The 26,288-nt window shown below is 40.8% G+C and overlaps 1 protein-coding gene across 1 annotated transcript; it reads left to right on the top strand.

The window, feature by feature from the left end:
* The first annotated feature begins 433 nt into the window (after positions 1 to 433).
* On the top strand, positions 434 to 26,288 carry LOC129975405 (fibroin heavy chain-like). Its single transcript, XM_056088468.1, has 27 exons — positions 434 to 439; positions 578 to 727; positions 1,070 to 1,165; positions 1,937 to 2,275; positions 2,715 to 2,724; positions 3,120 to 3,719; positions 4,565 to 5,164; positions 6,010 to 6,711; positions 7,557 to 8,162; positions 9,008 to 9,421; positions 10,266 to 10,694; positions 11,540 to 12,025; positions 12,871 to 13,284; positions 14,129 to 14,557; positions 15,403 to 15,831; positions 16,712 to 16,765; positions 16,922 to 17,113; positions 17,967 to 18,395; positions 19,249 to 19,515; positions 20,556 to 20,603; positions 20,652 to 20,711; positions 20,748 to 20,819; positions 22,022 to 22,219; positions 23,097 to 23,507; positions 24,361 to 24,615; positions 25,390 to 25,593; positions 25,798 to 26,288. The coding sequence occupies exons 1-27, from the start codon at positions 434 to 436 to the stop codon at positions 26,208 to 26,210; spliced, it is 8,313 nt and encodes a 2,770-aa protein (XP_055944443.1). The 3' UTR covers positions 26,211 to 26,288.

The following is a 26,288-nucleotide window of genomic DNA, read 5'->3' as shown; positions in this document are numbered from 1 at the left end:
ATCTTTATTTTAATATTACTATTTCATTAATGAGTCGTATGTAACTGTAATAAATCATTTTTTTTAAAAATTCGAAATTTTTAATATTTCAATCGTTACGCTTAATTTAAAATGCTATATATATATTTCTACTTGATATCTTATAAATTTACTTTTCTCTGCAGATTTCTCATGTTATTTTCAGCGTCCGTTGGAGATAGCAATAACATGATTATTTTTTTCATTGTTTCTTAATATTTCTTGAGAAAAATCTACTATCCATAACGTATTTTATTACAACGGGTTTTCGTGGAATGAATTAATAATGTCAACAAAGACTTAAAGTAATATGCCCTTTTCTGGAACGATTTTTCTTTCTATTCTGTAATGAACTTCCAAGTGTTTTTCTTTCCGGATCTCTCGCTGTTTCACCTTTTCCTGTTATTCAAGGATCATGCCTGTATTCTATATTCGAATGATATTTTAAACCTAAAACAAGAAAATGAATATAAGAGATTAATGATTTTAATAGGTGCTAACAATAACACTTCTGATGAATTTTTATTGTTATTTATTTTACATCCCCTATGACCTCTAGGAGCTGGATCACAGGCAGGACAACAAGGACCAGGAGGTGCCGGAACTGGTGCTGCTGCTGCTGCAGCAGCTGCTGGTGCAGGTGGATTTGGACCAGGAGCAGGAGGTCAACAAGGACCTGGTGGTGCAGGACCATATGGACCTAGTGCTGGTGGACAACGGGGACCTGGAGGAGTAGGACAACAAGGACCTGGAGGTCAAGGAGGCTTCGGACCTGGTGCTGCTGCAGCAGCAGCCGCAGCTGCAGGTGGATTTGGACCAGGAGCAGGTGGAAAACGAGGACCTGGAGAAGCTGGACAACAAGGACCTGGAGGTCAAGGAGGCTTCGGACCTGGTGCCGCTGCAGCTGCAGCCGCAGCTGCAGGTGGATTTGGACCAGGAGCAGGTGGACAACGAGGAGCTGGACAACAAGGACCTGGAGGTCAAGGAGGCTTCGGACCTGGTGCCGCTGCAGCAGCAGCCGCAGCTGCAGGTGGATTTGGACCAGGAGCAGGTGGACAACGAGGACCTGGAGGTCAAGGACCCTACGGACCTGGTGCCGCTGCAGCAGCAGCCGCAGCTGCAGGTGGATTTGGACCAGGAGGTGCAGGTAATGACTCTATAATGCTCGTATTTCATTCAACGAAAAATATAAATTCTCTTGTCGTAGAAAAACATTTTTTAGTGAATTCTGGATATTGAGTCCAACATAATAGTCTTGACTTTGCTCCAAATGCCCCCGTTTTCCAGGAGGAGTTCACTAAAATCGTTAAACAAAACATTTGACACTTTACATGCTTGGAATTGATGTTTGCTGAAACTTTTTCGAATATTTATTCCACGTAAAACTAAGCAGTATAGAGGCGTATTTAACGATATTTTCCCATAACGTAATGGAAGGTAAATAAATATTTGTATAATGTTATCATTAAAATCAATTTTTCCCGAGGGAGTCTTTTATTTTCGTAGTACAATTCTGTTTTTTGACTAATTAAATTTAATGATTAAATTTACAAATATTAATGTGATTGTTGCATTAAAATTCAGTCAGTCTCCACTTCCTTAGATAAATTTTAATATCTGTTAAAACGCAGTTATTCCTTTTAATGCATTTCACAATTATTTCTTCGAATCTATTAACAATGCTAACCGAAGTCTTAGAAAGATATCCGCTATGCTGTACAATTATACTTGCTGTTCTTTTATCCCATAAGAATGTTGCAATCTGAATAGCTTTCTGTTTAACGTCTTCATATTAAGCAAATATGAGACCTGTACGTTTTAAAGTGGACATTAGAGAATGAATATAAGCGTTTAAATAAAGATTTAAAATTTCAAGGTGTAAACCTTGTAATTCAATTATTTCTCCACTAAACTGTAGGAGCTGGACCACAAGCAGGACCAGGTCAACAAGGACCAGGAGGTGCCGGACCCTTTGGACCTGGTGCCGCCGCAGCAGCCGCAGCCGCAGGTGGATTTGGACCAGGATCGGGTGGACAACGAGGACCTGGAGGAGCTGGACAACAAGGACCTGGAGGTCAAGGAGGCTTCGGACCTGGTGCTGCTGCAGCAGCAGCCGCAGCTGCAGGTGGATTTGGACCAGGAGCAGGTGGACAACGAGGACCTGGACAACAAGGACCTGGAGGTCAAGGAGGCTTCGGACCTGGTGCCGCTGCAGCAGCAGCCGCAGCTGCTGGTGGATTTGGACCTGGAGGTGCAGGTAAGGGTTCTATAATGCTTGCATATAAACCATCATTTCAAATTGCAAATATATTTTAAAGGATATTTTAGCGCATCCTGATTGTGATGATCATGCTCCGATTGCAACATTTGTACAAAAGAGGCACTTAAACTTGCTAATGTTTCGCTTTGTCATTTGGTGAAGGATTATTTACTTCGATTCTTTATTAAATGCAATTCAAAAGAGTTAAACAAGTTATTGACATACGTAACGGTACTCTTCGGATATATAGTGGAGGATAACAAATATTTCCCTCATCTTTATTTTAATATTACTATTTTATTAATGAGTCGTATGTAACTGTAATAAATCATTTTTTTAAAAATTCGAAATTTTTAATATTTTAATCGTTACGCTTAATTTAAAATGCTATATATATATTTCTAATTGATATCTTATAAATTTATTTTCTCTGCAGATTTCTCATGGTATTTTCAGCGTCCGTTGGAGATAGCAATAACATGATTATTTTTTTCATAGTCTCTTAATTTTTCTTGAGAAAAATCTACTATCCATAACGTATTTTATTACAACGGGTTTTCGTGGAATGAATTAATAATGTCAACAAAGACTTAAAGTAATATGCCCTTTTCTGGAACGATTTTTCTTTCTATTCTGTAATTAACTTCCAAGTGTTTTGATCTCTCGCTGTTTCACCTTTTTCTGTTATTCAAGGATCATGCCTGTATTCTATATTCGATTGATATTTTAAACCTAAAACAAGAAAATGAATGTAAGAGATTAATGATTTTAATGGGTGCTAACAATAACACTTCTGATGAATTTTTATTGTTATTTATTTTACATCCCCTATGACCTCTAGGAGCTGGATCACAGGCAAGACAACAAGGACCAGGAGGTGCCGGAACTGGTGCTGCTGCTGCTGCTGCTGCAGCAGCTGCTGGTGCAGGTGGATTTGGACCAGGAGCAGGAGGTCAACAAGGACCTGGTGGTGCAGGACCATATGGGCTTAGTGCTGGTGGACAACGAGGACCTGGAGGAGTAGGACAACAAGGACCTGGAGGTCAAGGAGGCTTCGGACCTGGTGCCGCTGCAGCAGCAGCCGCAGCTGCAGGTGGATTTGGACCAGGAGCAGGTGGACAACGAGGAGCTGGACAACAAGGACCTGGAGGTCAAGGAGGCGTCGGACCTGGTGCCGCTGCAGCAGCAGCCGCAGCTGCAGGTGGATTTGGACCAGGAGCAGGTGGACAACGAGGAGCTGGACAACAAGGACCTGGAGGTCAAGGAGGCTTCGGACCTGGTGCCGCTGCAGCAGCAGCCGCAGCTGCAGGTGGATTTGGACCAGGAGCAGGTGGACAACGAGGACCTGGACAACAAGGACCTGGAGGTCAAGGAGGCTTCGGACCTGGTGCCGCTGCAGCAGCAGCCGCAGCTGCTGGTGGATTTGGACCTGGAGGTGCAGGTAAGGGTTCTATAATGCTTGCATATAAACCATCATTTCAAATTGCAAATATATTTTAAAGGATATTTTAGCGCATCCTGATTGTGATGATCATGCTCCGATTGCAACATTTGTACAAAAGAGGCACTTAAACTTGCTAATGTTTCGCTTTGTCATTTGGTGAAGGATTATTTACTTCGATTCTTTATTAAATGCAATTCAAAAGATTTAAACAAGTTATTGACATACGTAACGGTACTCTTCGGATATATAGTGGAGGATAACAAATATTTCCCTCATCTTTATTTTAATATTACTATTTTATTAATGAGTCGTATGTAACTGTAATAAATCATTTTTTTAAAAATTCGAAATTTTTAATATTTTAATCGTTACGCTTAATTTAAAATGCTATATATATATTTCTACTTGATATCTTATAAATTTACTTTTCTCTGCAGATTTCTCATGGTATTTTCAGCGTCCGTTGGAGATAGCAATAACATGATTATTTTTTTCATTGTCTCTTAATATTTCTTGAGAAAAATCTACTATCCATAACGTATTTTATTACAACGGGTTTTCGTGGAATGAATTAATAATGTCAACAAAGACTTAAAGTAATATGCCCTTTTCTGGAACGATTTTTCTTTCTATTCTGTAATTAACTTCCAAGTGTTTTGATCTCTCGCTGTTTCACCTTTTTCTGTTATTCAAGGATCATGCCTGTATTCTATATTCGAATGATATTTTAAACCTAAAACAAGAAAATGAATGTAAGAGATTAATGATTTTAATGGGTGCTAACAATAACACTTCTGATGAATTTTTATTGTTATTTATTTTACATCCCCTATGACCTCTAGGAGCTGGATCACAGGCAAGACAACAAGGACCAGGAGGTGCCGGAACTGGTGCTGCTGCTGCTGCTGCTGCAGCAGCTGCTGGTGCAGGTGGATTTGGACCAGGAGCAGGAGGTCAACAAGGACCTGGTGGTGCAGGACCATATGGGCCTAGTGCTGGTGGACAACGAGGACCTGGAGGAGTAGGACAACAAGGACCTGGAGGTCAAGGAGGCTTCGGACCTGGTGCCGCTGCAGCAGCAGCCGCAGCTGCAGGTGGATTTGGACCAGGAGCAGGTGGACAACGAGGAGCTGGACAACAAGGACCTGGAGGTCAAGGAGGCTTCGGACCTGGTGCCGCTGCAGCAGCAGCCGCAGCTGCAGGTGGATTTGGACCAGGAGCAGGTGGACAACGAGGAGCTGGACAACAAGGACCTGGAGGTCAAGGAGGCTTCGGACCTGGTGCCGCTGCAGCAGCAGCCGCAGCTGCAGGTGGATTTGGACCAGGAGCAGGTGGACAACGAGGAGCTGGACAACAAGGACCTGGAGGTGAAGGAGGCTTCGGACCTGGTGCCGCTGCAGCAGCAGCCGCAGCTGCTGGTGGATTTGGACCTGGAGGTGCAGGTAAGGGTTCTATAATGCTTTCATATAAACCATCATTTCAAATTGCAAATATATTTTAAAGGATATTTTAGCGCATCCTGATTGTGATGATCATGCTCCGATTGCAACATTTGTACAAAAGAGGCACTTAAACTTGCTAATGTTTCGCTTTGTCATTTGGTGAAAGATTATTTACTTCGATTCTTTATTAAATGCAATTCAAAAGAGTTAAACAAGTTATTGACATACGTAACGGTACTCTTCGGATATATAGTAGAGGATAACAAATATCTCCCTCATCTTTATTTTAATATTACTATTTTATTAATGAGTCGTATGTAACTGTAATAAATCATTTTTTTAAAAATTCGAAATTTTTAATATTTCAATCGTTACGCTTAATTTAAAATGCTATATATATATTTCTAATTGATATCTTATAAATTTACTTTTCTCTGCAGATTTCTCATGGTATTTTCAGCGTCCGTTGGAGATAGCAATAACATGATTATTTTTTTCATTGTCTCTTAATTTTTCTTGAGAAAAATCTACTATCCATAACGTATTTTATTACAACGGGTTTTCGTGGAATAAATTAATAATGTCAACAAAGACTTAAAGTAATATGCCCTTTTCTGGAACGATTTTTCTTTCTATTCTGTAATTAACTTCCAAGTGTTTTGATCTCTCGCTGTTTCACCTTTTCCTGTTATTCAAGGATCATGCCTGTATTCTATATTCGAATGATATTTTAAACCTAAAACAAGAAAATGAATGTAAGAGATTAATGATTTTAATAGGTGCTAACAATAACACTTCTGATGAATTTTTATTGTTATTTATTTTACATCCCCTATGACCTCTAGGAGCTGGATCACAGGCAGGACAACAAGGACCAGGAGGTGCCGGAACTGGTGCTGCTGCTGCTGCAGCAGCTGCTGGTGCAGGTGGATTTGGACCAGGAGCAGGAGGTCAACAAGGACCTGGTGGTGCAGGACCATATGGACCTAATGCTGGTGGACAACGAGGACCTGGAGGAGTAGGACAACAAGGACCTGGAGGTCAAGGAGGCTTCGGACCTGGTGCCGCTGCAGCAGCAGCCGCAGCTGCAGGTGGATTTGGACCAGGAGCAGGTGGACAACGAGGAGCTGGACAACAAGGACCTGGAGGTCAAGGAGGCTTCGGACCTGGTGCCGCTGCAGCAGCAGCCGCAGCTGCAGGTGGATTTGGACCAGGAGCAGGTGGACAACGAGGAGCTGGACAACAAGGACCTGGAGGTCAAGGAGGCTTCGGACCTGGTGCCGCTGCAGCAGCAGCCGCAGCTGCAGGTGGATTTGGACCAGGAGCAGGTGGACAACGAGGAGCTGGACAACAAGGACCTGGAGGTCAAGGAGGCTTCGGACCTGGTGCCGCTGCAGCAGCAGCCGCAGCTGCAGGTGGATTTGGACCAGGAGCAGGTGGACAACGAGGAGCTGGACAACAAGGACCTGGAGGTCAAGGAGGCTTCGGACCTGGTGCCGCTGCAGCAGCAGCCGCAGCTGCTGGTGGATTTGGACCTGGAGGTGCAGGTAAGGGTTCTATAATGCTTGCATATAAACCATCATTTCAAATTGCAAATATATTTTAAAGGATATTTTAGCGCATCCTGATTGTGATGATCATGCTCCGATTGCAACATTTGTACAAAAGAGGCACTTAAACTTGCTAATGTTTCGCTTTGTCATTTGGTGAAGGATTATTTACTTCGATTCTTTATTAAATGCAATTCAAAAGAGTTAAACAAGTTATTGACATACGTAACGGTACTCTTCGGATATACAGTGGAGGATAACAAATATCTCCCTCATCTTTATTTTAATATTGCTATTTTATTAATGAGTCGTATGTAACTGTAATAAATCATTTTTTTAAAAATTCGAAATTTTTAATATTTCAATCGTTACGCTTAATTTAAAATGCTATATATATATTTCTAATTGATATCTTATAAATTTACTTTTCTCTGCAGATTTCTCATGGTATTTTCAGCGTCCGTTGGAGATAGCAATAACATGATTATTTTTTTCATTGTCTCTTAATTTTTCTTGAGAAAAATCTACTATCCATAACGTATTTTATTACAACGGGTTTTCGTGGCATGAATTAATAATGTCAACAAAGACTTAAAGTAATATGCCCTTTTCTGGAACGATTTTTCTTTCTATTCTGTAATTAACTTCCAAGTGTTTTGATCTCTCGCTGTTTCACCTTTTCCTGTTATTCAAGGATCATGCCTGTATTCTATATTCGAATGATATTTTAAACCTAAAACAAGAAAATGAATGTAAGAGATTAATGATTTTAATAGGTGCTAACAATAACACTTCTGATGAATTTTTATTGTTATTTATTTTACATCCCCTATGACCTCTAGGAGCTGGATCACAGGCAGGACAACAAGGACCAGGAGGTGCCGGAACTGGTGCTGCTGCTGCTGCAGCAGCTGCTGGTGCAGGTGGATTTGGACCAGGAGCAGGAGGTCAACAAGGACCTGGTGGTGCAGGACCATATGGACCTAATGCTGGTGGACAACGAGGACCTGGAGGAGTAGGACAACAAGGACCTGGAGGTCAAGGAGGCTTCGGACCTGGTGCCGCTGCAGCAGCAGCCGCAGCTGCAGGTGGATTTGGACCAGGAGCAGGTGGACAACGAGGAGCTGGACAACAAGGACCTGGAGGTCAAGGAGGCTTCGGACCTGGTGCCGCTGCAGCAGCAGCCGCAGCTGCAGCCGCAGCTGCAGGTGGATTTGGACCAGGAGCAGGTGGACAACGAGGAGCTGGACAACAAGGACCTGGAGGTCAAGGAGGCTTCGGACCTGGTGCCGCTGCAGCAGCAGCCGCAGCTGCAGGTGGATTTGGACCAGGAGCAGGTGGACAACGAGGAGCTGGACAACAAGGACCTGGAGGTCAAGGAGGCTTCGGACCTGGTGCCGCTGCAGCAGCAGCCGCAGCTGCTGGTGGATTTGGACCTGGAGGTGCAGGTAAGGGTTCTATAATGCTTGCATATAAACCATCATTTCAAATTGCAAATATATTTTAAAGGATATTTTAGCGCATCCTGATTGTGATGATCATGCTCCGATTGCAACATTTGTACAAAAGAGGCACTTAAACTTGCTAATGTTTCGCTTTGTCATTTGGTGAAGGATTATTTACTTCGATTCTTTATTAAATGCAATTCAAAAGAGTTAAACAAGTTATTGACATACGTAACGGTACTCTTCGGATATACAGTGGAGGATAACAAATATCTCCCTCATCTTTATTTTAATATTGCTATTTTATTAATGAGTCGTATGTAACTGTAATAAATCATTTTTTTAAAAATTCGAAATTTTTAATATTTCAATCGTTACGCTTAATTTAAAATGCTATATATATATTTCTAATTGATATCTTATAAATTTACTTTTCTCTGCAGATTTCTCATGGTATTTTCAGCGTCCGTTGGAGATAGCAATAACATGATTATTTTTTTCATTGTCTCTTAATTTTTCTTGAGAAAAATCTACTATCCATAACGTATTTTATTACAACGGGTTTTCGTGGCATGAATTAATAATGTCAACAAAGACTTAAAGTAATATGCCCTTTTCTGGAACGATTTTTCTTTCTATTCTGTAATTAACTTCCAAGTGTTTTGATCTCTCGCTGTTTCACCTTTTCCTGTTATTCAAGGATCATGCCTGTATTCTATATTCGAATGATATTTTAAACCTAAAACAAGAAAATGAATGTAAGAGATTAATGATTTTAATAGGTGCTAACAATAACACTTCTGATGAATTTTTATTGTTATTTATTTTACATCCCCTATGACCTCTAGGAGCTGGATCACAGGCAGGACAACAAGGACCAGGAGGTGCCGGAACTGGTGCTGCTGCTGCTGCAGCAGCTGCTGGTGCAGGTGGATTTGGACCAGGAGCAGGTGGACAACGAGGAGCTGGACAACAAGGACCTGGAGGTCAAGGAGGCTTCGGACCTGGTGCCGCAGCTGCAGGTGGATTTGGACCAGGAGCAGGTGGACAACGAGGAGCTGGACAACAAGGACCTGGAGGTCAAGGAGGCTTCGGACCTGGTGCCGCTGCAGCAGCAGCCGCAGCTGCAGGTGGATTTGGACCAGGAGCAGGTGGACAACGAGGACCTGGACAACAAGGACCTGGAGGTCAAGGACCCTACGGACCTGGTGCCGCTGCAGCAGCAGCCGCAGCTGCTGGTGGATTTGGACCTGGAGGTGCAGGTAAGGGTTCTATAATGCTTGCATATAAACCATCATTTCAAATTGCAAATATATTTTAAAGGATATTTTAGCGTATCCTGATTGTGATGATCATGCTCCGATTGCAACATTTGTACAAAAGAGGCACTTAAACTTGCTAATGTTTCGCTTTGTCATTTGGTGAAGGATTATTTACTTCGATTCTTTATTAAATGCAATTCAAAAGAGTTAAACAAGTTATTGACATACGTAACGGTACTCTTCGGATATATAGTGGAGGATAACAAATATCTCCCTCATCTTTATTTTAATATTACTATTTTATTAATGAGTCTATGTAACTGTAATAAATCATTTTTTTAAAAATTCGAAATTTTTAATATTTCAATCGTTACGCTTAATTTAAAATGCTATATATATATTTCTACTTGATATCTTATAAATTTACTTTTCTCTGCAGATTTCTCATGGTATTTTCAGCGTCCGTTGGAGATAGCAATAACATGATTATTTTTTTCATTGTCTCTTAATATTTCTTGAGAAAAATCTACTATCCATAACGTATTTTATTACAACGGGTTTTCGTGGAATGAATTAATAATGTCAACAAAGACTTAAAGTAATATGCCCTTTTCTGGAACGATTTTTCTTTCTATTCTGTAATTAACTTCCAAGTGTTTTGATCTCTCGCTGTTTCACCTTTTCCTGTTATTCAAGGATCATGCCTGTATTCTATATTCGAATGATATTTTAAACCTAAAACAAGAAAATGAATGTAAGAGATTAATGATTTTAATAGGTGCTAACAATAACACTTCTGATGAATTTTTATTGTTATTTATTTTACATCCCCTATGACCTCTAGGAGCTGGATCACAGGCAGGACAACAAGGACCAGGAGGTGCCGGAACTGGTGCTGCTGCTGCTGCAGCAGCTGCTGGTGCAGGTGGATTTGGACCAGGAGCAGGTGGACAACGAGGAGCTGGACAACAAGGACCTGGAGGTCAAGGAGGCTTCGGACCTGGTGCCGCTGCAGCAGCAGCCGCAGCTGCAGGTGGATTTGGACCAGGAGCAGGTGGACAACGAGGAGCTGGACAACAAGGACCTGGAGGTCAAGGAGGCTTCGGACCTGGTGCCGCTGCAGCAGCAGCCGCAGCTGCAGGTGGATTTGGACCAGGAGCAGGTGGACAACGAGGACCTGAACAACAAGGACCTGGAGGTCAAGGACCCTACGGACCTGGTGCCGCTGCAGCAGCAGCCGCAGCTGCTGGTGGATTTGGACCTGGAGGTGCAGGTAAGGGTTCTATAATGCTTGCATATAAACCATCATTTCAAATTGCAAATATATTTTAAAGGATATTTTAGCGCATCCTGATTGTGATGATCATGCTCCGATTGCAACATTTGTACAAAAGAGGCACTTAAACTTGCTAATGTTTCGCTTTGTCATTTGGTGAAGGATTATTTACTTCGATTCTTTATTAAATGCAATTCAAAAGAGTTAAACAAGTTATTGACATACGTAACGGTACTCTTCGGATATATAGTGGAGGATAACAAATATTTCCCTCATCTTTATTTTAATATTACTATTTCATTAATGAGTCGTATGTAACTGTAATAAATCATTTTTTTAAAAATTCGAAATTTTTAATATTTCAATCGTTACGCTTAATTTAAAATGCTATATATATATTTCTAATTGATATCTTATAAATTTACTTTTCTCTGCAGATTTCTCATGGTATTTTCAGCGTCCGTTGGAGATAGCAATAACATGATTATTTTTTTCATTGTCTCTTAATTTTTCTTGAGAAAAATCTACTATCCATAACGTATTTTATTACAACGGGTTTTCGTGGAATAAATTAATAATGTCAACAAAGACTTAAAGTAATATGCCCTTTTCTGGAACGATTTTTCTTTCTATTCTGTAATTAACTTCCAAGTGTTTTGATCTCTCGCTGTTTCGCCTTTTCCTGTTATTCAAGGATCATGCCTGTATTCTATATTCGAATGATATTTTAAACCTAAAACAAGAAAATGAATGTAAGAGATTAATGATTTTAATAGGTGCTAACAATAACACTTCTGATGAATTTTTATTGTTATTTATTTTACATCCCCTATGACCTCTAGGAGCTGGATCACAGGCAGGACAACAAGGACCAGGAGGTGCCGGAACTGGTGCTGCTGCTGCTGCAGCAGCTGCTGGTGCAGGTGGATTTGGACCAGGAGCAGGAGGTCAACAAGGACCTGGTGGTGCAGGACCATATGGACCTAATGCTGGTGGACAACGAGGACCTGGAGGAGTAGGACAACAAGGACCTGGAGGTCAAGGAGGCTTCGGACCTGGTGCCGCTGCAGCAGCAGCCGCAGCTGCAGGTGGATTTGGACCAGGAGCAGGTGGACAACGAGGAGCTGGACAACAAGGACCTGGAGGTCAAGGAGGCTTCGGACCTGGTGCCGCTGCAGCAGCAGCCGCAGCTGCAGGTGGATTTGGACCAGGAGCAGGTGGACAACGAGGAGCTGGACAACAAGGACCTGGAGGTCAAGGAGGCTTCGGACCTGGTGCCGCTGCAGCAGCAGCCGCAGCTGCTGGTGGATTTGGACCTGGAGGTGCAGGTAAGGGTTCTATAATGCTTGCATATAAACCATCATTTCAAATTGCAAATATATTTTAAAGGATATTTTAGCGCATCCTGATTGTGATGATCATGCTCCGATTGCAACATTTGTACAAAAGAGGCACTTAAACTTGCTAATGTTTCGCTTTGTCATTTGGTGAAGGATTATTTACTTCGATTCTTTATTAAATGCAATTCAAAAGAGTTAAACAAGTTATTGACATACGTAACGGTACTCTTCGGATATACAGTGGAGGATAACAAATATCTCCCTCATCTTTATTTTAATATTGCTATTTTATTAATGAGTCGTATGTAACTGTAATAAATCATTTTTTTAAAAATTCGAAATTTTTAATATTTCAATCGTTACGCTTAATTTAAAATGCTATATATATATTTCTAATTGATATCTTATAAATTTACTTTTCTCTGCAGATTTCTCATGGTATTTTCAGCGTCCGTTGGAGATAGCAATAACATGATTATTTTTTTCATTGTCTCTTAATATTTCTTGAGAAAAATCTACTATCCATAACGTATTTTATTACAACGGGTTTTCGTGGCATGAATTAATAATGTCAACAAAGACTTAAAGTAATATGCCCTTTTCTGGAACGATTTTTCTTTCTATTCTGTAATTAACTTCCAAGTGTTTTGATCTCTCGCTGTTTCACCTTTTCCTGTTATTCAAGGATCATGCCTGTATTCTATATTCGAATGATATTTTAAACCTAAAACAAGAAAATGAATGTAAGAGATTAATGATTTTAATAGGTGCTAACAATAACACTTCTGATGAATTTTTATTGTTATTTATTTTACATCCCCTATGACCTCTAGGAGCTGGATCACAGGCAGGACAACAAGGACCAGGAGGTGCCGGAACTGGTGCTGCTGCTGCTGCAGCAGCTGCTGGTGCAGGTGGATTTGGACCAGGAGCAGGTGGACAACGAGGAGCTGGACAACAAGGACCTGGAGGTCAAGGAGGCTTCGGACCTGGTGCCGCAGCTGCAGGTGGATTTGGACCAGGAGCAGGTGGACAACGAGGAGCTGGACAACAAGGACCTGGAGGTCAAGGAGGCTTCGGACCTGGTGCCGCTGCAGCAGCAGCCGCAGCTGCAGGTGGATTTGGACCAGGAGCAGGTGGACAACGAGGACCTGGACAACAAGGACCTGGAGGTCAAGGACCCTACGGACCTGGTGCCGCTGCAGCAGCAGCCGCAGCTGCTGGTGGATTTGGACCTGGAGGTGCAGGTAAGGGTTCTATAATGCTTGCATATAAACCATCATTTCAAATTGCAAATATATTTTAAAGGATATTTTAGCGTATCCTGATTGTGATGATCATGCTCCGATTGCAACATTTGTACAAAAGAGGCACTTAAACTTGCTAATGTTTCGCTTTGTCATTTGGTGAAGGATTATTTACTTCGATTCTTTATTAAATGCAATTCAAAAGAGTTAAACAAGTTATTGGCATACGTAACGGTACTCTTCGGATATATAGTGGAGGATAACAAATATCTCCCTCATCTTTATTTTAATATTACTATTTTATTAATGAGTCTATGTAACTGTAATAAATCATTTTTTTAAAAATTCGAAATTTTTAATATTTCAATCGTTACGCTTAATTTAAAATGCTATATATATATTTCTACTTGATATCTTATAAATTTACTTTTCTCTGCAGATTTCTCATGGTATTTTCAGCGTCCGTTGGAGATAGCAATAACATGATTATTTTTTTCATTGTCTCTTAATATTTCTTGAGAAAAATCTACTATCCATAACGTATTTTATTACAACGGGTTTTCGTGGAATGAATTAATAATGTCAACAAAGACTTAAAGTAATATGCCCTTTTCTGGAACGATTTTTCTTTCTATTCTGTAATTAACTTCCAAGTGTTTTGATCTCTCGCTGTTTCACCTTTTCCTGTTATTCAAGGATCATGCCTGTATTCTATATTCGAATGATATTTTAAACCTAAAACAAGAAAATGAATGTAAGAGATTAATGATTTTAATAGGTGCTAACAATAACACTTCTGATGAATTTTTATTGTTATTTATTTTACATCCCCTATGACCTCTAGGAGCTGGATCACAGGCAGGACAACAAGGACCAGGAGGTGCCGGAACTGGTGCTGCTGCTGCTGCAGCAGCTGCTGGTGCAGGTGGATTTGGACCAGGAGCAGGTGGACAACGAGGAGCTGGACAACAAGGACCTGGAGGTCAAGGAGGCTTCGGACCTGGTGCCGCTGCAGCAGCAGCCGCAGCTGCAGGTGGATTTGGACCAGGAGCAGGTGGACAACGAGGAGCTGGACAACAAGGACCTGGAGGTCAAGGAGGCTTCGGACCTGGTGCCGCTGCAGCAGCAGCCGCAGCTGCAGGTGGATTTGGACCAGGAGCAGGTGGACAACGAGGACCTGGACAACAAGGACCTGGAGGTCAAGGACCCTACGGACCTGGTGCCGCTGCAGCAGCAGCCGCAGCTGCTGGTGGATTTGGACCTGGAGGTGCAGGTAAGGGTTCTATAATGCTTGCATATAAACCATCATTTCAAATTGCAAATATATTTTAAAGGATATTTTAGCGCATCCTGATTGTGATGATCATGCTCCGATTGCAACATTTGTACAAAAGAGGCACTTAAACTTGCTAATGTTTCGCTTTGTCATTTGGTGAAGGATTATTTACTTCGATTCTTTATTAAATGCAATTCAAAAGAGTTAAACAAGTTATTGACATACGTAACGGTACTCTTCGGATATATAGTGGAGGATAACAAATATTTCCCTCATCTTTATTTTAATATTACTATTTCATTAATGAGTCGTATGTAACTGTAATAAATCATTTTTTTAAAAATTCGAAATTTTTAATATTTCAATCGTTACGCTTAATTTAAAATGCTATATATATATTTCTACTTGATATCTTATAAATTTACTTTTCTCTGCAGATTTCTCATGGTATTTTCAGCGTCCGTTGGAGATAGCAATAACATGATTATTTTTTTCATTGTCTCTTAATATTTCTTGAGAAAAATCTACTATCCATAACGTATTTTATTACAACGGGTTTTCGTGGAATGAATTAATAATGTCAACAAAGACTTAAAGTAATATGCCCTTTTCTGGAACGATTTTTCTTTCTATTCTGTAATTAACTTCCAAGTGTTTTGATCTCTCGCTGTTTCACCTTTTCCTGTTATTCAAGGATCATGCCTGTATTCTATATTCGAATGATATTTTAAACCTAAAACAAGAAAATGAATGTAAGAGATTAATGATTTTAATAGGTGCTAACAATAACACTTCTGATGAATTTTTATTGTTATTTATTTTACATCCCCTATGACCTCTAGGAGCTGGATCACAGGCAGGACAACAAGGACCAGGAGGTGCCGGAACTGGTGCTGCTGCTGCTGCAGCAGCTGCTGGTGCAGGTGGATTTGGACCAGGAGCAGGTGGACAACGAGGAGCTGGACAACAAGGACCTGGAGGTCAAGGAGGCTTCGGACCTGGTGCCGCTGCAGCAGCAGCCGCAGCTGCAGGTGGATTTGGACCAGGAGCAGGTGGACAACGAGGAGCTGGACAACAAGGACCTGGAGGTCAAGGAGGCTTCGGACCTGGTGCCGCTGCAGCAGCAGCCGCAGCTGCAGGTGGATTTGGACCAGGAGCAGGTGGACAACGAGGACCTGGACAACAAGGACCTGGAGGTCAAGGACCCTACGGACCTGGTGCCGCTGCAGCAGCAGCCGCAGCTGCTGGTGGATTTGGACCTGGAGGTGCAGGTAAGGGTTCTATAATGCTTGCATATAAACCATCATTTCAAATTGCAAATATATTTTAAAGGATATTTTAGCGCATCCTGATTGTGATGATCATGCTCCGATTGCAACATTTGTACAAAAGAGGCACTTAAACTTGCTAATGTTTCGCTTTGTCATTTGGTGAAGGATTATTTACTTCGATTCTTTATTAAATGCAATTCAAAAGAGTTAAACAAGTTATTGACATACGTAACGGTACTCTTCGGATATATAGTGGAGGATAACAAATATTTCCCTCATCTTTATTTTAATATTACTATTTCATTAATGAGTCGTATGTAACTGTAATAAATCATTTTTTTAAAAATTCGAAATTTTTAATATTTCAATCGTTACGCTTAATTTAAAATGCTATATATATATTTCTACTTGATATCTTATAAATTTACTTTTCTCTGCAGATTTCTCATGGTATTTTCAGCGTCCGTTGGAGATAGCAATAACATGATTATTTTTTTCATTGTCTCTTAATATTTCTTGAGAAAAATCTACTATCCATAACGTATTTTATTACAACGGGTTTTCGTGGAATGAATTAATAATGTCAACAAAGACTTAAAGTAATATGCCCTTTTCTGGAACGATTTTTCTTTCTATTCTGTAATTAACTTCCAAGTGTTTTTCTTTCCGGATCTCTCGCTGTTTCACCTTTTATTGTTATTCAAGGATCATGCCTGTATTCTATATTCGAATGATATTTTAAACCTAAAACAAGAAAATGAATGTAAGAGATTAATGATTTTAATAGGTGCTAACAATAACACTTCTGATGAATTTTTATTGTTATTTATTTTACATCCCCTATGACCTCTAGGAGCTGGATCACAGGCAGGACAACAAGGACCAGGAGGTGCCGGAACTGGTGCTGCTGCTGCTGCAGCAGCTGCTGGTGCAGGTGGATTTGGACCAGGAGCAGGTGGACAACGAGGAGCTGGACAACAAGGACCTGGAGGTCAAGGAGGCTTCGGACCTGGTGCCGCTGCAGCAGCAGCCGCAGCTGCAGGTGGATTTGGACCAGGAGCAGGTGGACAACGAGGAGCTGGACAACAAGGACCTGGAGGTCAAGGAGGCTTCGGACCTGGTGCCGCTGCAGCAGCAGCCGCAGCTGCAGGTGGATTTGGACCAGGAGCAGGTGGACAACGAGGACCTGGACAACAAGGACCTGGAGGTCAAGGACCCTACGGACCTGGTGCCGCTGCAGCAGCAGCCGCAGCTGCTGGTGGATTTGGACCTGGAGGTGCAGGTAAGGGTTCTATAATGCTTGCATATAAACCATCATTTCAAATTGCAAATATATTTTAAAGGATATTTTAGCGCATCCTGATTGTGATGATCATGCTCCGATTGCAACATTTGTACAAAAGAGGCACTTAAACTTGCTAATGTTTCGCTTTGTCATTTGGTGAAGGATTATTTACTTCGATTCTTTATTAAATGCAATTCAAAAGAGTTAAACAAGTTATTGACATACGTAACGGTACTCTTCGGATATATAGTGGAGGATAACAAATATTTCCCTCATCTTTATTTTAATATTACTATTTCATTAATGAGTCGTATGTAACTGTAATAAATCATTTTTTTAAAAATTCGAAATTTTTAATATTTCAATCGTTACGCTTAATTTAAAATGCTATATATATATTTCTACTTGATATCTTATAAATTTACTTTTCTCTGCAGATTTCTCATGGTATTTTCAGCGTCCGTTGGAGATAGCAATAACATGATTATTTTTTTCATTGTCTCTTAATATTTCTTGAGAAAAATCTACTATCCATAACGTATTTTATTACAACGGGTTTTCGTGGAATGAATTAATAATGTCAACAAAGACTTAAAGTAATATGCCCTTTTCTGGAACGATTTTTCTTTCTATTCTGTAATTAACTTCCAAGTGTTTTTCTTTCCGGATCTCTCGCTGTTTCACCTTTTATTGTTATTCAAGGATCATGCCTGTATTCTATATTCGAATGATATTTTAAACCTAAAACAAGAAAATGAATGTAAGAGATTAATGATTTTAATAGGTGCTAACAATAACACTTCTGATGAATTTTTATTGTTATTTATTTTACATCCCCTATGACCTCTAGGAGCTGGATCACAGGCAGGACAACAAGGACCAGGAGGTGCCGGAACTGGTGCTGCTGCTGCTGCAGCAGCTGCTGGTGCAGGTGGATTTGGACCAGGAGCAGGTGGACAACGAGGAGCTGGACAACAAGGACCTGGAGGTCAAGGAGGCTTCGGACCTGGTGCCGCTGCAGCAGCAGCCGCAGCTGCAGGTGGATTTGGACCAGGAGCAGGTGGACAACGAGGAGCTGGACAACAAGGACCTGGAGGTCAAGGAGGCTTCGGACCTGGTGCCGCTGCAGCAGCAGCCGCAGCTGCAGGTGGATTTGGACCAGGAGCAGGTGGACAACGAGGACCTGGACAACAAGGACCTGGAGGTCAAGGACCCTACGGACCTGGTGCCGCTGCAGCAGCAGCCGCAGCTGCTGGTGGATTTGGACCTGGAGGTGCAGGTAAGGGTTCTATAATGCTTGCATATAAACCATCATTTCAAATTGCAAATATATTTTAAAGGATATTTTAGCGCATCCTGATTGTGATGATCATGCTCCGATTGCAACATTTGTACAAAAGAGGCACTTAAACTTGCTAATGTTTCGCTTTGTCATTTGGTGAAGGATTATTTACTTCGATTCTTTATTAAATGCAATTCAAAAGAGTTAAACAAGTTATTGACATACGTAACGGTACTCTTCGGATATATAGTGGAGGATAACAAATATTTCCCTCATCTTTATTTTAATATTACTATTTCATTAATGAGTCGTATGTAACTGTAATAAATCATTTTTTTAAAAATTCGAAATTTTTAATATTTCAATCGTTACGCTTAATTTAAAATGCTATATATATATTTCTACTTGATATCTTATAAATTTACTTTTCTCTGCAGATTTCTCATGGTATTTTCAGCGTCCGTTGGAGATAGCAATAACATGATTATTTTTTTCATTGTCTCTTAATATTTCTTGAGAAAAATCTACTATCCATAACGTATTTTATTACAACGGGTTTTCGTGGAATGAATTAATAATGTCAACAAAGACTTAAAGTAATATGCCCTTTTCTGGAACGATTTTTCTTTCTATTCTGTAATTAACTTCCAAGTGTTTTTCTTTCCGGATCTCTCGCTGTTTCACCTTTTATTGTTATTCAAGGATCATGCCTGTATTCTATATTCGAATGATATTTTAAACCTAAAACAAGAAAATGAATGTAAGAGATTAATGATTTTAATAGGTGCTAACAATAACACTTCTGATGAATTTTTATTGTTATTTATTTTACATCCCCTATGACCTCTAGGAGCTGGATCACAGGCAGGACAACAAGGACCAGGAGGTGCCGGAACTGGTGCTGCTGCTGCTGCAGCAGCTGCTGGTGCAGGTGGATTTGGACCAGGAGCAGGTGGACAACGAGGAGCTGGACAACAAGGACCTGGAGGTCAAGGAGGCTTCGGACCTGGTGCCGCTGCAGCAGCAGCCGCAGCTGCAGGTGGATTTGGACCAGGAGCAGGTGGACAACGAGGAGCTGGACAACAAGGACCTGGAGGTCAAGGAGGCTTCGGACCTGGTGCCGCTGCAGCAGCAGCCGCAGCTGCAGGTGGATTTGGACCAAGAGCAGGTGGACAACGAGGACCTGGACAACAAGGACCTGGAGGTCAAGGACCCTACGGACCTGGTGCCGCTGCAGCAGCAGCCGCAGCTGCTGGTGGATTTGGACCTGGAGGTGCAGGTAAGGGTTCTATAATGCTTGCATATAAACCATCATTTCAAATTGCAAATATATTTTAAAGGATATTTTAGCGCATCCTGATTGTGATGATCATGCTCCGATTGCAACATTTGTACAAAAGAGGCACTTAAACTTGCTAATGTTTCGCTTTGTCATTTGGTGAAGGATTATTTACTTCGATTCTTTATTAAATGCAATTCAAAAGAGTTAAACAAGTTATTGACATACGTAACGGTACTCTTCGGATATATAGTGGAGGATAACAAATATTTCCCTCATCTTTATTTTAATATTACTATTTCATTAATGAGTCGTATGTAACTGTAATAAATCATTTTTTTAAAAATTCGAAATTTTTAATATTTCAATCGTTACGCTTAATTTAAAATGCTATATATATATTTCTACTTGATATCTTATAAATTTACTTTTCTCTGCAGATTTCTCATGGTATTTTCAGCGTCCGTTGGAGATAGCAATAACATGATTATTTTTTTCATTGTCTCTTAATATTTCTTGAGAAAAATCTACTATCCATAACGTATTTTATTACAACGGGTTTTCGTGGAATGAATTAATAATGTCAACAAAGACTTAAAGTAATATGCCCTTTTCTGGAACGATTTTTCTTTCTATTCTGTAATTAACTTCCAAGTGTTTTGATCTCTCGCTGTTTCACCTTTTCCTGTTATTCAAGGATCATGCCTGTATTCTATATTCGAATGATATTTTAAACCTAAAACAAGAAAATGAATGTAAGAGATTAATGATTTTAATAGGTGCTAACAATAACACTTCTGATGAATTTTTATTGTTATTTATTTTACATCCCCTATGACCTCTAGGAGCTGGATCACAGGCAGGACAACAAGGACCAGGAGGTGCCGGAACTGGTGCTGCTGCTGCTGCAGCAGCTGCTGGTGCAGGTGGATTTGGACCAGGAGCAGGTGGACAACGAGGAGCTGGACAACAAGGACCTGGAGGTCAAGGAGGCTTCGGACCTGGTGCCGCTGCAGCAGCAGCCGCAGCTGCAGGTGGATTTGGACCAGGAGCAGGTGGACAACGAGGAGCTGGACAACAAGGACCTGGAGGTCAAGGAGGCTTCGGACCTGGTGCCGCTGCAGCAGCAGCCGCAGCTGCAGGTGGATTTGGACCAGGAGCAGGTGGACAACGAGGACCTGGACAACAAGGACCTGGAGGTCAAGGACCCTACGGACCTGGTGCCGCTGCAGCAGCAGCCGCAGCTGCTGGTGGATTTGGACCTGGAGGTGCAGGTAAGGGTTCTATAATGCTTGCATATAAACCATCATTTCAAATTGCAAATATATTTTAAAGGATATTTTAGCGCATCCTGATTGTGATGATCATGCTCCGATTGCAACATTTGTACAAAAGAGGCACTTAAACTTGCTAATGTTTCGCTTTGTCATTTGGTGAAGGATTATTTACTTCGATTCTTTATTAAATGCAATTCAAAAGAGTTAAACAAGTTATTGACATACGTAACGGTACTCTTCGGATATATAGTGGAGGATAACAAATATTTCCCTCATCTTTATTTTAATATTACTATTTCATTAATGAGTCGTATGTAACTGTAATAAATCATTTTTTTAAAAATTCGAAATTTTTAATATTTCAATCGTTACGCTTAATTTAAAATGCTATATATATATTTCTACTTGATATCTTATAAATTTACTTTTCTCTGCAGATTTCTCATGGTATTTTCAGCGTCCGTTGGAGATAGCAATAACATGATTATTTTTTTCATTGTCTCTTAATATTTCTTGAGAAAAATCTACTATCCATAACGTATTTTATTACAACGGGTTTTCGTGGAATGAATTAATAATGTCAACAAAGACTTAAAGTAATATGCCCTTTTCTGGAACGATTTTTCTTTCTATTCTGTAATTAACTTCCAAGTGTTTTGATCTCTCGCTGTTTCACCTTTTCCTGTTATTCAAGGATCATGCCTGTATTCTATATTCGAATGATATTTTAAACCTAAAACAAGAAAATGAATGTAAGAGATTAATGATTTTAATAGGTGCTAACAATAACACTTCTGATGAATTTTTATTGTTATTTATTTTACATCCCCTATGACCTCTAGGAGCTGGATCACAGGCAGGACAACAAGGACCAGGAGGTGCCGGAACTGGTGCTGCTGCTGCTGCAGCAGCTGCTGGTGCAGGTGGATTTGGACCAGGAGCAGGTGGACAACGAGGAGCTGGACAACAAGGACCTGGAGGTCAAGGAGGCTTCGGACCTGGTGCCGCTGCAGCAGCAGCCGCAGCTGCAGGTGGATTTGGACCAGGAGCAGGTGGACAACGAGGAGCTGGACAACAAGGACCTGGAGGTCAAGGAGGCTTCGGACCTGGTGCCGCTGCAGCAGCAGCCGCAGCTGCAGGTGGATTTGGACCAGGAGCAGGTGGACAACGAGGACCTGGACAACAAGGACCTGGAGGTCAAGGACCCTACGGACCTGGTGCCGCTGCAGCAGCAGCCGCAGCTGCTGGTGGATTTGGACCTGGAGGTGCAGGTAAGGGTTCTATAATGCTTGCATATAAACCATCATTTCAAATTTCAAATATATTTTAAAGGATATTTTAGCGCATCCTGATTGTGATGATCATGCTCCGATTGCAACATTTGTACAAAAGAGGCACTTAAACTTGCTAATGTTTCGCTTTGTCATTTGGTGAAGGATTATTTACTTCGATTCTTTATTAAATGCAATTCAAAAGAGTTAAACAAGTTATTGACATACGTAACGGTACTCTTCGGATATATAGTGGAGGATAACAAATATTTCCCTCATCTTTATTTTAATATTACTATTTCATTAATGAGTCGTATGTAACTGTAATAAATCATTTTTTTAAAAATTCGAAATTTTTAATATTTCAATCGTTACGCTTAATTTAAAATGCTATATATATATTTCTACTTGATATCTTATAAATTTACTTTTCTCTGCAGATTTCTCATGGTATTTTCAGCGTCCGTTGGAGATAGCAATAACATGATTATTTTTTTCATTGTCTCTTAATATTTCTTGAGAAAAATCTACTATCCATAACGTATTTTATTACAACGGGTTTTCGTGGAATGAATTAATAATGTCAACAAAGACTTAAAGTAATATGCCCTTTTCTGGAACGATTTTTCTTTCTATTCTGTAATTAACTTCCAAGTGTTTTTCTTTCCGGATCTCTCGCTGTTTCACCTTTTCCTGTTATTCAAGGATCATGCCTGTATTCTATATTCGAATGATATTTTAAACCTAAAACAAGAAAATGAATGTAAGAGATTAATGATTTTAATAGGTGCTAACAATAACACTTCTGATGAATTTTTATTGTTATTTATTTTACATCCCCTATGACCTCTAGGAGCTGGATCACAGGCAGGACAACAAGGACCAGGAGGTGCCGGAACTGGTGCTGCTGCTGCTGCAGCAGCTGCTGGTGCAGGTGGATTTGGACCAGGAGCAGGTGGACAACGAGGAGCTGGACAACAAGGACCTGGAGGTCAAGGAGGCTTCGGACCTGGTGCCGCTGCAGCAGCAGCCGCAGCTGCAGGTGGATTTGGACCAGGAGCAGGTGGACAACGAGGAGCTGGACAACAAGGACCTGGAGGTCAAGGAGGCTTCGGACCTGGTGCCGCTGCAGCAGCAGCCGCAGCTGCAGGTGGATTTGGACCAGGAGCAGGTGGACAACGAGGACCTGGACAACAAGGACCTGGAGGTCAAGGACCCTACGGACCTGGTGCCGCTGCAGCAGCAGCCGCAGCTGCTGGTGGATTTGGACCTGGAGGTGCAGGTAAGGGTTCTATAATGCTTGCATATAAACCATCATTTCAAATTGCAAATATATTTTAAAGGATATTTTAGCGCATCCTGATTGTGATGATCATGCTCCGATTGCAACATTTGTACAAAAGAGGCACTTAAACTTGCTAATGTTTCGCTTTGTCATTTGGTGAAGGATTATTTACTTCGATTCTTTATTAAATGCAATTCAAAAGAGTTAAACAAGTTATTGACATACGTAACGGTACTCTTCGGATATATAGTGGAGGATAACAAATATTTCCCTCATCTTTATTTTAATATTACTATTTCATTAATGAGTCGTATGTAACTGTAATAAATCATTTTTTTAAAAATTCGAAATTTTTAATATTTCAATCGTTACGCTTAATTTAAAATGCTATATATATATTTCTACTTGATATCTTATAAATTTACTTTTCTCTGCAGATTTCTCATGGTATTTTCAGCGTCCGTTGGAGATAGCAATAACATGATTATTTTTTTCATTGTCTCTTAATATTTCTTGAGAAAAATCTACTATCCATAACGTATTTTATTACAACGGGTTTTCGTGGAATGAATTAATAATGTCAACAAAGACTTAAAGTAATATGCCCTTTTCTGGAACGATTTTTCTTTCTATTCTGTAATTAACTTCCAAGTGTTTTTCTTTCCGGATCTCTCGCTGTTTCACCTTTTCCTGTTATTCAAGGATCATGCCTGTATTCTATATTCGAATGATATTTTAAACCTAAAACAAGAAAATGAATGTAAGAGATTAATGATTTTAATAGGTGCTAACAATAACACTTCTGATGAATTTTTATTGTTATTTATTTTACATCCCCTATGACCTCTAGGAGCTGGATCACAGGCAGGACAACAAGGACCAGGAGGTGCCGGAACTGGTGCTGCTGCTGGTGCAGGTGGATTTGGACCAGGAGCAGGAGGTCAACAAGAACCTGGTGGTGCAGGACCATATGGACCTAGTGCTGGTGGACAACGAGGACCTGGAGGAGTAGGACAACAAGGACCTGGAGGTCAAGGACCCTTCGGACCTGGTGCCGCTGCAGCAGCAGCCGCAGCTGCAGGTGGATTTGGACCAGGAGGTGCAGGTAATGACTCTATAATGCTCGTATGTCATTCAACGAAAAATATTAATTCTCTTGTTGTAGAAAAACATTTTTTAGTGAATTCTGGATATTGCGCCCAACATAATAGTCTTGACTTTGCTCCAAATGCCCCCGTTTTCCAGGAGGAGTTCACTAAAATCGTTAAACAAAACATTTGACACTTTACATGCTTGGAATTGATGTTTGCTGAAACTTTTTCGAATATTTATTCCACGTAAAAATAAGCAGTATAGAGGCGTATTTAACGATATTTTCCCATAACGTAATGGAAGGTAAATAAATATTTGTATAATGTTATCATCAAAATCAATTTTTCCCGAGGGAGTCTTTTATTTTTGTAGTACAATTCTGTTTTTTGACTAATTAAACTTAATGATTAAATTTACAAATATTAATGTGATTGTTGCATTAAAATTCAGTCAGTCTCCACTTCCTTAGATAATTTTTAATATCTCTTAAAACGCAGTTGTTCTTTTTAATGCATTTCCCAATTATTTCTTCGAATCTATTAACAATGCTAACCGAAGTCTTAGAAAGATATTCGCTATGCTGTACAATTATACTTGCTGTTCTTTTATCCCATAAGAATGTTGCAATCCGAATAGCTTTCTGTTTAACGTCTTCATATTAAGCAAATATGAGAACTGTACGTTTTAAAGTGGACATTAAAGAATGAATATAAGCGTTTAAATAAAGATTTAAAATTTCAAGGTGTAAACCTTGTAATTCAATTATTTCTCCACTAAACTGTATTAGCTGGACCACAAGCAGGACCAGGACAACAAGGACCAGGAGGTGCCGGACCCTTTGGACCTGGTGCCGCCGCAGCAGCCGCAGCCGCAGGTGGATTTGGACCAGGATCAGGTGGACAACGAGGACCTGGAGGAGCTGGACAACAAGGACCTGAAGGTCAAGGAGGCTTCGGACCTGGTGCTGCTGCAGCAGCAGCCGCAGCTGCAGGTGGATTTGGACCAGGAGCAGGTGGACAACGAGGACCTGGACAACAAGGACCTGGAGGTCAAGGAGGCTTCGGACCTGGTGCCGCTACAGCAGCAGCCGCAGCTGCAGGTGGATTTGGACCAGGAGCAGGTGGACAACGAGGACCTGGACAACAAGGACCTGGAGGTCAAGGAGGCTTCGGTCCTGGTGCCGTTGCAGCAGCAGCCGCAGCTGCAGGTGGATTTGGACCAGGAGCAGGTGGACAACGAGGACCTGGAGGTCAAGGACCCTACGGACCTGGTGCCGCTGCAGCAGCCGCAGCTGCTGGTGGAGCTGCAGCTTCTCGCCTTGCTTCCCCAGAGGCCAGTTCTAGGGTTTCTTCTGCTGTATCATCTTTGATATCTAGTGGCCCTACCAATCCCGCTGCACTTTCTAATACTATCAGCAGCGTTGTTTCACAAATTAGTGCAAGCAATCTTGGTCTTTCTGGTTGTGATGTACTCGTACAAGCATTGCTGGAAATCGTATCGGCACTTGTGCATATCCTTGGATCTTCTAGTATCGGTCAAATTAACTATGGTGCTGCTTCTCAGTACGCTCGATTGGTCGGCCAGTCTGTAACTCAAGCCCTTTGTTAATCTTCTTATAATTAAGTTGCAAATTTTTCCTTATTGATATTCCATATTTGTAATCTTTCTGAATAAACATTGAGCATA

Source organism: Argiope bruennichi, chromosome 7 (genome assembly GCF_947563725.1).
Source record: "Argiope bruennichi chromosome 7, qqArgBrue1.1, whole genome shotgun sequence".
NCBI classification, from domain to species: Eukaryota; Metazoa; Arthropoda; class Arachnida; order Araneae; family Araneidae; genus Argiope; species Argiope bruennichi.
This window is presented reverse-complemented; position numbering and strand designations above follow the sequence as displayed.